Genomic DNA, 15,289 nt, shown 5'->3' with positions numbered 1-15,289 from the left:
TTGACATATTTGAAGAAAATATTTGAAATGACTTCATTTTGAGTATATTTGAAATTTATCATAATTACTTAAAAATCAACTATTTGAGATTTGAAATTAATTTGCAAGTTGATTTTCTCAAACAAACTAATGAATTTGTTATCATGGATTTTAAATCATAACTTCAAATTCATTGTATTTGGATTGATAAATTTGTATTTGAAGGAGTATTTGAGAGAATAATTTGAAATGATGTTGCATATAAGCGAAGTACTAATAATTTTTGTTTATAAAGTAGGTAAATGGCCCAGGGGAAAAAAACCCACTCTAAGATCTTACACAACCTTATATTCTTGATGCATCATGTGTAACCAATTTGGTCGCCAAAATTTTTTGGACTTCAAGTTCACAATTCCGATGTTCGAACTCATGAATCCTCCACTGACTATGAACGGAGCTATACATCCAAAAAAATTTCCTCTGTTCATATGACTGTCGTATGCTTCAGGGCAGGGACACTTCTTTACATATAAACGAGACAAAGGTTGTAAGATTTGAAGTAATCAATGTAGCATTGCTACTGCTTCGAAAAGGCGAAGTTGATAGCGTCCCCTAACCATATTGCATCCTCTTCGTTTTGCTCTTCCTTCCAAACCTTGAATTTAAACGCACAGGGACTGATCTCACTCCATCGTTTCAGCATGGATATAGGCCACTTTTCTTGCTCACCATTTGGACCTCGGATACACCATGTTTCGCTTTCCAGGTTGTAGAAATTTTGATCTTTAGGAACAGAACTGGCTCTACTGTCATTGCCGTTTTCATCATCACTAAGCAATTCAACAACCTCAATCTGTGTAGATTCTTGGCTTTTTCTTGTTGCAGGTTCGTATTGTGTCTCTTCAGAGCATATGCCGGGCATATAATAGTTTTCCAGCTTGCTATTTTTGCCAAGATCATCACCGAGCAACTCAATTACCCCAATCGGTGTACATTCTTGGCCTTTTCTTGCAGCTTTCTCCGAACGTGTCTCTTCAGTGCACATAACAGACACTAAATACTTGTCACTTCTCGGCCTTCGATCCACGAATACACCATCTTTTTTCACCTTTCAGGATGTCATCTTTCAGATTGACAGGAATCAAATAACCCTTGCGATCACTGGCATTTTCATCATCACTTGACAATTCAATCACCCCCATCGGTGTAGATTCTGGGACTTTCCTTACTACTTTCTTGGAGGACATTCGTGATACTTCGCCAGAATGACATATCTCAAATGTATCCCTTTTCTCTTCAGAAGCAGGCTGCAAAGGCTTGAATTCATGGTCTGGGATGCAAATGCGTTGAGATTCTCCCAAGCCTGATCTTCTGAGAAGGGGTTGCTTTGTCTCTGGAAAATATCCAGGGCCACGACCACCATTCTCTGCTGTCAAACATAAAAATTTATAACCCAAGATATCAAGATTAGTGATCATGGCGGTCTTGTTTTGTAAAAGGTAAGACTGATTATGACTTGGATAAAGTGAACCTCCATCACACAAAATACCTGATATCTCATTTTCTTCCAATCTGTCTCTACAAACAGTATAAGCAGATTGAATGACTGAGTTGTCATAAATTTTCTCATCATCTATGCTATCTTCAGAATTGGGTGAGAGCTCAGATATTTCTGGACTCACTATAGGAAAGGTCTCAAGTAAACGAGCCTGTTCTGATGGAGTCTGCAGCCTCTTTCTCTTCTCCAAGTATTCAGAAAGCGTAAAACTATGCAAGTTAGGACCACAAACCCTATAGGTCATCTCATAAATTTTAAATCAAGGCCCTAACTCTTTCGAATGTAAATTCAAAGTCTTTTGTTTCATCATGTTGTTTTATGATACAATTTTTTTATAAAAAAGTTCATGTTCCTAACTTGATAAAAACACAACATAAATGGGAAAGGATACATAGATGCATAAAAATAGTTCATGATTATATTGTGAGCTAGTTTTCTGTATACATTTACATCAGGAAAGGATATTCGCGTCTTTGTCCTTTCTCGTTGGCTCGGTCAATGAGTTTTTGCAGCAATCCCAGCTCTTTATTGATCCACTGCATATTAGTTTTAAGTAAATTAGACTCCCACAAAGTAATGATACATAACCTCAAAATTTGTTGACTTCAAAAATGAATGGTTCTAATAAGTAAATCGCAGAAATAGTGACAACATGATTTAACCAATAAATTTAACTTTTGAAGCCATGTTAGGGTTTGACAATCTACAATTTAACACCAAGCGCTCGCATTAGTTCCAAAAATTATAACTAGTAGTGATCCAACTTAAAACTTTGAAATTTTACAAGAGTATAAACGCCATATCGTGATCGTTGTGGCACATAGGAAGAGGGCGGGAACAATTATTGTTCCCCAACAATCGACTTGGCAACAATTGCTTCAACTTACGATTAATTGAAATTGGCCACATGATTTTGACTTTGCTGCTAACTATGCAATTAAGCATTTTTAACGGTCTCAAAGGCAACATTTGATGGTAACTCAGCAATTCAAAATTTGAAATTGTATAACACCTCAAATGTCATATTTCAAAGATTGTGCCACATAAACATTTATGTAAGACATTAGACACGGGATTCAAAGTACAAAATTAAATTCCATACATCCTTATTACATCTCAAACTATGTTAAACTTTACAATCTCAACTCTTAATACTCTTTATGTTGAAAAACACTAGGTTGAAATAGAACCAAAATTTCATATCCAGTAGTAAGCGACCAATAATGGAACGTAAGTATCACAGAACATGCAACACAATGAGAAAAACATAAAACATACATGTTTTGTTAAATCTTCATGAAGAACTCTGGCCTTCTGTTGAAGCTCCACCTATTAAAAAAGATGCAAACAATATTGGTTTTTTAAGGTACAACGTCAATAGTGAATAGATTAAATTATTTCGTGTAAGCAACATATAATATATTTTGATTCATATTATCATTATAATCATTGTGTTTTTCTTTCATGAATTCTGAATAATTTACAAAACAAAAATTAATTATAATATCAAATATCCACATACGGTTGTTGGGATTCAGAAGGATAGAAAAGAATAATACTTTAGTAAACTTATTAAAATAAAAAACAATTAATTGTGCTGTATCTCACGAGCTCGAGCTTTTGGGATAAGCGGTCTCAACATGGTACCGAGCCAAAAGGTACTACCAAACCAATTTTTTACATATATCCTTTTGATCAATTTGTACAGGTATCCTTTAGATATTGGTTTACACGTGCAAGGGTGATTGTGCCACCTCCCATGAACGCAAGCTTTTGGGACAGTTAGTTTCAAGTGTTTCAACTGAAAATATTATTACAATAAAAAATATTCAATTAAAAAACCAAAAGCTTATTCTTTACAAGAATCAAAGGCAAATCTTTTCATGATATACAAGTTACTGAATTTTAAAGTAGCAACAATACAGTGAAGGGAGAATGCAATTATTTACATGGTCTGAACATAATCTGTTGTAACCACAACAAAGCATAAAGCCCCCTTTATCTCTTAGGTTGAGATGTAATAATCACCCATTTATATCGGTTAAAAGTACTTTGAAAGAGATAATTTAGTCAATATTTCCTATGAGTAAATCACTGTGATATCATATCAAATATATATCATAATCTTAATTCTTAACAATTCTATATCTAATTTCAGAATATGGTTTTTTGACTTATGATTGAATTGCTTACCACTGTAGGCTTCATGAGCAGACCAGCAAGCGTTTTTTGCCTTAGTTCGGTACACTCTTCCTGTGAAGATGGGAGGGACAAAGAGTCATGTTCCAGTTGGATGTAGTGCAGGAAAAGCTTCTATGGACTTGGATACTTGAAAAGATCTGTATCGCTGGAGGTTTATTGAAGACTGATAGAATGCTCAAAGATCTCACTAGCAATCAACAAACTTTTTCTATCATTTTGCAATTTTTTTGAGTATTTGGTTACCTCTGAAAAATCATTATCTGAAAGCAGCCTTATATGAACTTCTTTCGGAAAGGCAGAAAAACAAAGGACAACCTCTGAATTGCTTTCACCATTGGAAACTGATTTTATGCCTGAAAGTAAAAGTTAAAATTGATAGTAAGCAAGAAGTTCTGAAAGTTTTATGGTCGAAACTAAAGAACATACTTAAATAATTATTCTGAACTCAAAAAAAAAATTAGACAGCAGAAAAGATGAATCATAATTTCTATTTCTGCTGTGTGAATTAAACAAATGAAAGGGGGAGGTTGAGCTTCTGACATGCTTCAGGGAAATTCTCTGGTTTTTGTGTGCAATGATATTCAAAGATTTTGAGTTTTTCTGAACATGCTGGTGTAGTTGTGTTTACTGTAGACTAGTGAAAAAAAAACTGAAAGATAACGACATACGTTTAAATACTAAGTCTGATCAATGTCATAATCACTCGAGAAAAATAGAGAAATTACAATAGCAATAGATTGTTCTTTTTTTTTTAACTTTCAATAGGAAATGAAACATAGATTGTTTTTCTACTCGAGATTCTTGATATAGTCCTTGGAATTCATTCACTATTTTTCTTCAAAGATGTGTAAAAGGATAAAGCAACAGAACATCAAAGAAACTGAAAAACCGAACATTACGTTTCACGAGTCTCGACTAACCTTTGACTTGCATGAGCCGATGAGAATTTTTTGCACAGTAATCATATGAATCTGATTTAATTCGAACAAAGCATCCTATCACCTTTCCTTCAAACGACTCAGGGTGCTTGAGTAGCTCATATAGCAAGCTTCTCTTCAAGTAAACAAGTTTCACATTATCAACACTAATCGATGCAAAAACACTCTGAGGCACACTACGTTCTCTCTCATTTTTCAACGATTCTATCTCCGAGTCAAACTTTCTTCGTCGTTTGCATACAGGATGAGACAATTCGTTAGCTGTCTCTAAATCATATACTCTAATATAATTTTCTTCCGATTCATCATGGTTCTCGGTAAAATGATCCTCCAAAAGGTCGTATATTCTATACTTGCTTATCGTCCTTTTCCCAAATAAAGGTTGTAATCGTTCATCACATACCACCATCTTTCTTTTCTTCAAATGGAGGAGTTTATTTTCTAAAACATACCCATTTACAATGTCTGTCACATCACGCTGTGATAATACTTCACTCGTGCTTGTACCAATTGATCCAAGAAATTCGATTAGGGTTCTCGAACCCCAACCGATGAACTCCTTTTTATTGGGTTTTATGTGGCTTTTCTTCACAGATTTTGATATTCTCTTCCTCGTCTTCTCAAGATCTGAGCCATCATAATCAGATATCTCTTCTTCATCTTCGTCAAGTTCCAATGAGCCAGCGCCGGAATTATAGTTCTTTCTAGCCTTTTCCCGATCTTTTGCAGCATAAATATGGCATATTTCAAATCCTTCATTCTCTTTAATAATCTGATAATATTCCTTGAATAAACCCTCGTATGTTTCTCGATCTTTAAAATCCACCAATTCCTGGAAAACAACAAGAAACACCATTTCATGTATAAACATGTGTGCATGCATAATGTATGAATCTGGAATTCTGGATTTAAGATATGAATTAAGTTTACAAATTCACACAAGGAAAAGGGGAAAAGCAGGAAGGAAATCACATGATATCGAAAAACATATTATGCAAATCGTAAGGTCGAAATATTAAAGCACATAGATATCGAAAAATCATCTCAACCGAAAGGTAAGCCACTAGATCATACCCCATCAGAGTCATAATCCTTGTTTTCTTCAACAAGTAAAGCAAGCTTTAGGCAGTGACTGCAGAATCCATTTTTCCCCTTAACTTGTAAAAAGTCAGCAGTAGGAAGACAATGATGGCACACTGCCTTTGCGCAAGTGTAACAATGATGACAGGCAGATCTGAGGCACAGGAAGCAAGTATGCCAATCTGAAAAAGAAATATATTAGATCTTTACCATACACACGAAACGTGATGTTTTGATAATTAATGACAGTAACTTCAAGCCTTACCAAAAACACCCTTTCTTTAGTTTCTTATTACAAACAAAGTATTCAATTTTTTGAATGATGAAAACCAATATTAAAACCTCTAAACAAGCCACATTAAAAGAAATTTATGGTTATGAGTCCATAGTAATAAAAAGTAAATGGATTAAATCTTTACCATGCAAAAGAAAATTGGTGTTTGGGTTGAGACACCAACTATTGCCACACCCAACACATCCTTTCATTTGTTATTTTATTCCAAACACATTTCGAAATTTTTAAATGATATTCACATATTCAAAAGGAAAGCGTTGTATTAGAACTTCTAAACAAGCCACACTGAAAGAAATTTATGGTTATGAGCACGGGTACTGCATACAATCATGAGTAATAATATCATCCAAAAGTGAAACATATAAATCTTATATTAATTATGCTATGTCAGAAGAGATTGACCATTACGAAGCATCCAACCTGATTCTTTCAGAAATTTAGGCGAATTGAGATCAACTACTTGTTTTTATTAAATGTTTCATCACCAGGAAGAGTAAAGGTTTCAGTCAGAGTTCATGAGAGATTCACAATTAAACTCATACATGATAAAGTATCCACCTTCCACAATGTTTTATGTCATTGTCACAAAAGAGCAAGTACATATTCTCCGTTGAATGTTAGAAACATTTTGCCGGTTGATCAATCACTAAGGCACCGTTAAGTTCTAAAAATGGGATGATGAAAGATGTATAACATATAGATAATAAATCCATATATATAGATAACATAATTATTTATAACTCTAGTCCTTTGTAGAATTTAAGTCAAAAATTAGATAAAAAAAGATGTGTAATCAATTAATATCTAATCCTTCGGATCAAATGGTGTCTAAGTGTACATGTGATGCAATCTCATGATAAATAAGATGAGGTGAATCAAGAGAACCACATCAGTCGTAAATCTTTTAAGATTAAAGGTAGGGAAGGGTCAAGGAATTTGGCAAGGAGAAGAGATGGAACAAGGTTGCAAGTTATGGAGAAACTAAATCGATCTTCGTGAGGGGTGAAGCTTGGAGTTTCAGAAAAATTAACATAACGTGTTTAAAATTGTATTGGGGAAGGGGGCGTGGGGCGCTTTCCCACATGGATATTTTTGAATTCGCCCTGCTCAAATTCCAATAGCCAGAAATATGTATATACATGCGTTGAGGTGGAGTGCGGCGACAGAGTTCAACTTACTGCAAGTCCAGTGGTCCTCACTTTCCAAAAATGAATCGTTCTTCCCCACACAGCTAGGATGATAAGATTTTAGACATTGCCTGGAAACAAATTATGCTTTCATTAAAAATGCTTTATGGAGAAAATGCTGAATTTCGATTTGTAACAAAGAAACACAAAATATGTGATAATGAAAATAAAATTAGATGTGCAACCAAAAAGAAAAAAAGAATTCAGCTTGAAATTAATGGACATTATACATGGGCATAGAGCAGACAGAGAACATACACTGAGGAACAGGTACAAGTACACGAATACATGGATTGGGCAACATTATCTCATATTTCACATGAATAAGTAGTATTTTCACATATTCTAAATCTGAATCCAACGAATATGGAGCTGAAATTCACCGACTATTACATGTATTATAACAATTGTAGCATCAATTCTCTTTAGTCCAATAAATCAATGGGCTTGCTAGTATTTCGCCAATTACTAAGAAAAACAGAAAAAAATGAGTACTGGTCTAGTTTCATATTACACGAATCTAAGACCATAGCACAAAGCAGCAGACTTAGAGATATACTGATAATTTTTTTGAATAAAATATTCATGTGTAATTTGTCAAAAAGGTTCTTCGATTTGTTGCAATCACCGTTTCCTTTTCTTTTTTCCAGCATTTGAGATCTTAAATCACAATAGCAAGTTTCATTTGTTGATCTATTAGACCTTTCTCACAAAATGGATAAAACTTGGAGCCGTGTAAAAGTACAAACAAAAAATCAGCTTGGGTAAAGATCATTTCAAATAATTGATTCAAGATAAGCTCTTTTTTATAACCATGACTATTTATGATAACAGCGTGAGCAAGCATAGTTGGCAGCATTTTAAATTGATGTTAGGCCTTCCACTTGAGCTAAAAATTGACCTCTCCCATCTAATTGAATGCTTTTTGGCAAACAGCAAAAGTTTTTTGGGGCAATATCTCATGTAAAATACTTAATATAATGTGTAATACTTGGACAACAGTAAATGGCAATTTAACACCGTCTTGTAAAAGGTTTTCAGAGCAAATGGTTCTAGCCGGAAATTCTTTACGAATATGCGTGATCTTACTTGTCATTTTTTATTGAATTACACTTCACGCTAAAATATCAGGACTTATTGCACCTCTTAGAGCAATGAATCAGATATTTTATCCAAAGATCAACAGTAAATTTTGTTCAAATGTTCAAGTTGCAAACATGGTGCTCTGTAAGGCTACACCAACAAGGTAACTGAATTCATGATCATCAATTGATTCGTGATGCTGTAAGTAGGAAAATAAATCGGCATTTCAAAGGCATTAGGATGTTCAAGTTACATGGACACAGCCATAGCGGCATGAAATTTACACAAAGAGTCAACTCAATTTTTGGAGTATACTACAAGAATTTAAAATGATTCAATTTAGGAATAATATTTTAGTAATGTACTGTAACCCAAAACATTCATAAAATATTTTCTACAAACGAAATTTAAAATTACGTCATTGAGATGGATCCATAAATTATTTTTCTTCACCAGTTGTATTCGTGAACAATACACCCTAACTAAAATTTCTGATAATCCCATGAAATAGTCTTAAAATTAGATCGGCAAGCAACAAGTTTCTTTATTCTCTTAACAACAATATCAACTGCAAAAAATGCACACATTATACAAACATTATATACGCAAACAATGGAACCCAAAAAAAAATCATAGTAACTCACTTGTAATCGCAAATTCGAACAAAGCCACCGTTTTTACACACGAAGCACCAGTCCTCGGCAACTAGTTCCTTCTTTAACACCTTCTCCTTCCCTAGTTTACTACCCCCCATCCCAAATACAAGAACAACACTAGCAACCTTTCCAATCCTCCAGAACCAATGCGCGCGCGCGCGTTCAAGTTTTAGCGTAACCCGCGAGACGACAGTCAATTTTATGATATTAATTTTTTATTTAAATTATTAAAAATATTTTTTTATATCAAAAATATTATTTATAATCATGAAATAAATCAAATCCGTCTCACACGATGTTTTCCCGACGGATCAACTTTACCGATATTCACAATAAAAAGTAATACTCTTAATATAAAAAGTAATATTTTTTTATAGATGACCCAAATAAGATATCTGTCTCACAAAATACGATCCATGAGAGCGTCTCACACAAATTTTTTCTTAAAAAAAGAGTATTGTGTTAATTATGTAATATAATATATAAATATTTTTGAGATTAATGAAATTTAAGAAAACATAAAATATGAAATAAAAATAATGATTGAACAGAGAAATATGAAATGAAGTAAAAATATATGTTTCGAAACGTTTTAAGAAAATAGATAAAGAAGGGTTTTTTTTTTACCGGGAAGGATAAAAGGACCATTTCTTCAAATCTTATTACCCCAAAAAACAATTAAATTACAATATATTATTTTCCCTAAATTATTCTTGCTCATTTAATAAAAATAATTCTTATATTGTAATCCGATTTCTAATAATAGAATTTTTTTAATATTAAGTTGAATATGGTTATATATATACAAATATACGTCAATATTTGCATTAAATATTTATTAATGAATTATATTTATGTTCATTAACTTGTCGAAAATATAACTAGTGAACGAAAAATAATGAAAAAATCGTATTAATTTCCTGTATAATGTTCGTTTAATTTAAGTCAATAGAGTATAATTATATTAAATTATTTATTAAAGTTTTATATTTAAATTAATATTATAAGGCAATTGAAATTACTATCAGATTCAAACTGGTATAATTAATTCAAAATATTTCTAAACGAATTAAATTTTTTTAATCAAATTGTATTTAATTTCAACCATACTACCAAGGGTTGTTTAGTCGTTTGATGAGAGTAATACAAATAAATAATATTGTAATTGTATGATAACTATTAAAATAATTGAGTAAGATGTGAAATGATATTGAATAAATAATAGCATGTTTGGTTTGATTAATTAAATTTGAAATAAATAATAAAAATTCAACAATTAATATAAATAAATAAATTTATGAAAGATAAGATTATAATTTTGTATTCAATGATTTGATTAATATGAAATAAATAATTATTAATTTCATTAATGTAAGGCAAATAATTCATATATAAAATTACAATCAAATATTTTATAAGATGAATTATCAAAACGAGCAAACAAACATAACATAAGTTGTGTTTGATATATCCAATAAAATATTTAGTTTCAATTTTGTTTATTTATTATTTATCTCATACCAATCAACGCAATAAATTAAAATTGTTACTTTAACATTTATAAATTTATTTTATCTATATATATTAATTATTTTTTAAAAATAATAAAAATATCATTTATTATTTTATCATCAAACCAAACATATTATTATTTATTCAATATTAAAACATCATACCCAATCTTTTGACAGGTTTTTTTTTTAAATATTATAAATTAATATTCTCATTGTAAAAATGTGGCAAGTTGTGAAGGTTTGTAAAACTAGTACAATCCGGTACTTACTGTCCCGGATATTTTTTTATTAATTTTTTTTTAAAAAAAAAGGAAAAGGAAGTGGGGGCACGGATTCTTAGAATCCGTGTGTCCGGATTTTAATTTTTTTAATTTTTTTTTTTAAAAAAATAAAAGGGAGATCGGCGACAGTTTGTGCTAAACCGTCGCCCATAGCTATTGGCGATGGTTTTTGGTTAAACCGTCGCTAACTCACGGATTAAAAAATCCGTGATAGTCTGCCACGGATTCTGAGTCCGTGACAGAGGGTCACGGATTCAATATCCGTGACCTACCCGTGACTCCTTTCTGGTCCGTGAGCCTCTTTAAAATGAGGTGCGCATCTCCTTCTCGGCATTCACCGTGAGCTCCTCCATCTTTCTTCCTTTTCCTTAATTTTTTGTTCCATCACCGAGCACCTCCTTTGATCACCGGAGCACCGTACCGAGCACGTATTTTTCCAGCACCGATCTTCAGAAGTTTCATTTATTCGTTAGCGTAAGTCTTCGACATTTTTTCAGAATATTAATAGGTAACGATATTATTTTTGTTTATTATATTTATTATTGTTCGTTAATTGTAATAGTGTTAAGTAATAACAATAGTTTTAATATTAATTGTATGATTGAAATTATAATACTATAATTTAGAATCGTTGAATTACCGAACACGAACGCATAATAGTAGTTTTAAGTAATAATAATAAGTATATTTAATTTAATTACGAACATTATAATATTAATTGTATTATTGAAATTAGTTGTAATATAAATTGTATTATAGGCATAATTATAATATTAATTGTATAATATTATAACTATTGTTAATACAATTTATATTATAACTATTGTTATTACTTAAAATTTAAAACTGGTATAATGAACGGGCTTTTTTTAAAAAAAATATTATAAATAAAAAACTAATTATAAAAATTTTGCAAAATTAAAAGGTTTACAAAACTAATGCAATCTGCATGCCACTGCACCAGAAATTTTAATTAAATTGATTAGACAATATAAATTTTAATAATAATGAAAAAAATTTGTAAGTGATTTTTGAACTTTTATTATAATCGTATACTAATTGTCATAATTTTAATATATGTGTAAGAAATTCATAATTAAATTTTGTTATAATTGTATACATTATGTCATAGTTTTTGGTGAAGACATGGATACTGTGAGGTCCTTACTTTACGTAGGTGGCTACGTCATTATTGAAGATGGTAGGGTTGGATATAGTATCCCCGCGACCAAGCTCATTAAAATCCCTCGGTCTACTACATTTTTCCAACTGGTGAATTATGTGCATCGGAAGCTGGAGATTGACCAATCAAAATTCTGCATCAAATTGTCAACGAAATATTGTTATAGCTCGTTCTCTCGTTACATTGAAGAACATGTCTATTTCACAGATGATGATACTCTACAATTTATGTTTGAGTTGCCGACACTGGATTGCATGTACTTGTATGTTGATTCATCGCCAGTGTTACAGAACGTAAGTGATTACGATTTTGATGCAGTCATGCCGGTAATAACGCAAGGGTTGGGAACAGTATGTTTAAATGAAGCGGGACCTTCTATGTACAATGAACAGTCAGCTCATACATACTCTGTGATCGACATTGTGTCATAAATGCATATGTTATGTAACATATATTTAATACAATAAATTATATTTACGTACATATGTAGATAAATTGAACATGTCTTACGATAAAATCTCGATAGTTTGCATCAACAGGATGGTAGCCCGTGATGTTTGAAGGTACCACTGGCGGCGAGAGCACTATTTGTGAAATGCGATGATACCAACCAACATAGTCCACTGTGATGACGGGTGTACCAGGTATGACATAATCCCCACCAATTACAAAATTATATCTGTTATCCCACATTTCTACAAAATCTTTGTGATATGTCGCCCAATCAAAGTTGTTCCGGCTTTGTCGCGTCAGTTTATGAAAATTGTCGAAGTTAGTAACAGGTGGTGGAATACCCTGACGCATTCCAAACTGTCGGAGACACCGTTCTGGTCTATGCATCTCAACTATATGAAAATTGATCAATGCGCATGCCGACCGACATAGATGAATTCTATTTCCGTCAAGAATTCCACCAACCTCCGGGGACTCCATATCATAAACTATCCATAGAAACTGAAGCAAATAAAATGAAAAAAAGATTATCAAGTCGATAATATATAATTCAGACTGAATTTGTAAAAAATTTCAAACTCTAAACAACTAATTTATATATCCACCTGCCTTTCTACTATCTTGTCAAGCATATATCTCATTATACGGACCAAATGATGGGCCATGTGTATCAAAGAGAATCCGCGTCTCCACCTGCAATTTATAAAAGTACACAATAGTTTCATTCAAACTAAATAACAAAACAATAATAATAATAAGTGTTAATTATTTCTTATCAGTACCGTGCGCCGTATGGTGGGAATGGTAGACCCTGAAGTACATCCGCAGCCTGCTTTTGTGAAATAGATACATGTTGTGCTCTATCAAGGCAAAGAAGAGTAATTCTAGACCACACCCAAATCTGCAATAACATACAATAGAAATAGTCAAATCATAAGAAAAATTAAGTACAATAAATATAATGACCGTAGAAGTGTAAAAATACATGCAATATCTGAACAGGGCCACACAAATCGACTTTTAATCTCACCAACTCTCTATAAAGATATGCCAACACAGCAGAACCCCAACTATACGTATTCACTAATTCTATGTCCTCAAGAAACTGCAAATACATAAGTTTCACAGCAGCACCTTCTGAGTCCGGAAACATACATCCACCAATGATCATTAATGCAACACAACGGGAATATTGTGCCATGTCATCTTCAGTGTTTTCATCATTAATTATATATTTAGGCAATGGTCAAGTAAAGCAGTCAGATAAAGATGTGCACCTTTAATCTGAGAAGATGTAGGCGTAAAACCCAACAAAGTAGCGCAGCGTTGTTGTAAGGTATGTTTGTTGTACGCGGTATCTAAACCAGTGATGGGAATGCCATCAATATTCAACCTCCAAATAAGGGCAACATCCTGCAGGGTGATTGTTGCCTCGCCCACGGTAAGGTGAAATGTGTGTGTCTCACGACGCCGTCTCTCAACAATGGCTGTAAGCAAATGATTATCATAATATTTAATAGGACCACACTGAATGACACCATAGAAGCCCATGCGTGCAAGACATAGGCGGACACGGAGGTGAATCCCAGCATTAAGCAATCTCCAAAGACATTTGTCAGACCGGCGTGGCGGAATTATTGCATCCAGCATCCATGTTTTCAGCGTTGATATTAGTTGATATATGTCTATCCCGCAAATACAACACATTCTCCGTATTTTCAGCCATCTTGCAAACAAAAAATCATTAGTTAACAAATATTATATTTTATATCAACAAAATTTAACTACATATTTTATAGTAAACGAAATTTATTTGCAATTTTCGGCTCGAAAAAAAAAACGTCTGATGAAAAATTGATAATAAAACTAATTACTGTAAATTAAATTTTTTTTTAAAAAAAATCAATAATACTTCGTAAAACGTAATAAGTAATTATAAAAATTATTAGCAATAGTTATTATTAATTATAGTAATAGTTATAAAACGTATACATTAGTAATATTAATTTATTATAACATGTCATTATAATGGTTACAAAATAGTTATTTATTGTAACATATAATTATTAAGTATAGTAATAGTTATAAAATGTTAGTAAAAGTTATTTATTAGTAATAGTTATTTGTTATAAAATGTATAAATTAGTAACAGTTATTTATTATAAAAAATATAATATGTAATTACAATAAATACATTAGTAATATTTATTATAACATATATATTAGTACGTATACATTTATTGTAATTAAATTAAGTATAGTTATTATTATACAATTAATATTATAATTATTTCAATAATACAATTATTATTATAAATATTAAGTGATGCGTTCATTATTATACAATTATACAATTAATATTATACAATTAATATAATAATTACTCCAATAATACAATTATAATTATAAATATTACGTGATGTGTTCATTATTATACAATTAATATTATAGAATTAATATTATAATTATGCCTATAATACAATTTATATTACAACTAATTCCAATAATACAATTAATATTTTTATAATGTTTGTAATTAAATTAAGTATACTTATTATTATTACTTAAAACTATTATGATGCGTTCGTGTTCGGTAATTCAACAATTCTAAATTATAGTATTATAATTCCAATAATACAATTAATATTAAAACTATTGTTATTACTTAACACTACTACAATTAACGAACAATAATAAATATAATAAACAAAAAATAATATTGTTACCTATTAATATTCTGAAAAAATGTCGAAGACTTACGCTAACGAATAAATGAAACTTCTGAAGATCGGTGCTGGAAAAATACGTGCTCGGTGCGGTGCTCCGGTGATCGAAGGAGGTGCTCGGTGATGGAACAAAAAATTAAGGAAAAGGAAGAAA

The 15,289-nt window shown here is 31.7% G+C and overlaps 2 protein-coding genes across 3 annotated transcripts; both read right to left on the bottom strand.

The window, feature by feature from the left end:
• Positions 1–345: 345 nt before the first annotated feature.
• Positions 346–9,158, bottom strand: LOC142527428 (zinc finger CCCH domain-containing protein 19-like). 2 transcript variants are annotated; one of them, XM_075632231.1, is made up of 10 exons: positions 8,967–9,158; positions 7,231–7,310; positions 5,752–5,939; positions 4,660–5,509; positions 3,983–4,092; positions 3,731–3,790; positions 2,816–2,866; positions 2,003–2,073; positions 1,529–1,740; positions 346–1,408 (listed from the first exon to the last, which is right to left on the bottom strand). In XM_075632231.1, exons 1-10 carry the CDS (start codon positions 9,074–9,076, stop codon positions 1,044–1,046), a joined length of 2,097 nt encoding a protein of 698 aa, XP_075488346.1. In that variant the 5' UTR covers positions 9,077–9,158; the 3' UTR covers positions 346–1,043. The 2 variants fall into 2 exon arrangements, with proteins under 2 accessions (XP_075488346.1, XP_075488347.1); XM_075632232.1 differs by having other exon boundaries at positions 346–1,405.
• A 3,226-nt stretch (positions 9,159–12,384) lies between these two features.
• LOC142526052 (serine/threonine-protein phosphatase 7 long form homolog) lies at positions 12,385–13,322 on the bottom strand. Its single transcript, XM_075630325.1, has 3 exons — positions 13,192–13,322; positions 13,015–13,102; positions 12,385–12,910 (listed from the first exon to the last, which is right to left on the bottom strand). Exons 1-3 carry the CDS (start codon positions 13,320–13,322, stop codon positions 12,431–12,433), a joined length of 699 nt encoding a protein of 232 aa, XP_075486440.1. The 3' UTR covers positions 12,385–12,430.
• Positions 13,323–15,289: the final 1,967 nt, after the last annotated feature.

Source organism: Primulina tabacum, chromosome 15 (genome assembly GCF_025594145.1).
Source record: "Primulina tabacum isolate GXHZ01 chromosome 15, ASM2559414v2, whole genome shotgun sequence".
NCBI lineage: Eukaryota > Viridiplantae > Streptophyta > Magnoliopsida > Lamiales > Gesneriaceae > Primulina > Primulina tabacum.
The sequence above is the reverse complement of the archived record's forward strand: the minus strand, read 5'-3'. Positions and strand labels throughout refer to the sequence as shown.

Bases quoted from the DNA above. Each gene is read 5' to 3' on its own strand.
- LOC142527428 (XM_075632231.1), bottom strand. From the start codon at position 9,076: ATGGGGGGTAGTAAACTAGGGAAGGAGAAGGTGTTAAAGAAGGAACTA. The intron at 5,940-7,230 runs GTAAGTTGAACT...TTTCTTTTTCAG, and splicing joins TGAGGACCACTGGACTTGCA to ATTGGCATACTTGCTTCCTG. The intron at 1,409-1,528 runs GTATTTTGTGTG...TATGTTTGACAG, and splicing joins GGAAGAAAATGAGATATCAG to CAGAGAATGGTGGTCGTGGC.
- LOC142526052 (XM_075630325.1), bottom strand. From the start codon at position 13,322: ATGTTATTGCAGATTTGGGTGTGGTCTAGAATTACTCTTCTTTGCCTT. The intron at 13,103-13,191 runs GTACTGATAAGA...TATAAATTGCAG, and splicing joins TTCCCACCATACGGCGCACG to GTGGAGACGCGGATTCTCTT. The intron at 12,911-13,014 runs GTGGATATATAA...TATTTGCTTCAG, and splicing joins ACAAGATAGTAGAAAGGCAG to TTTCTATGGATAGTTTATGA.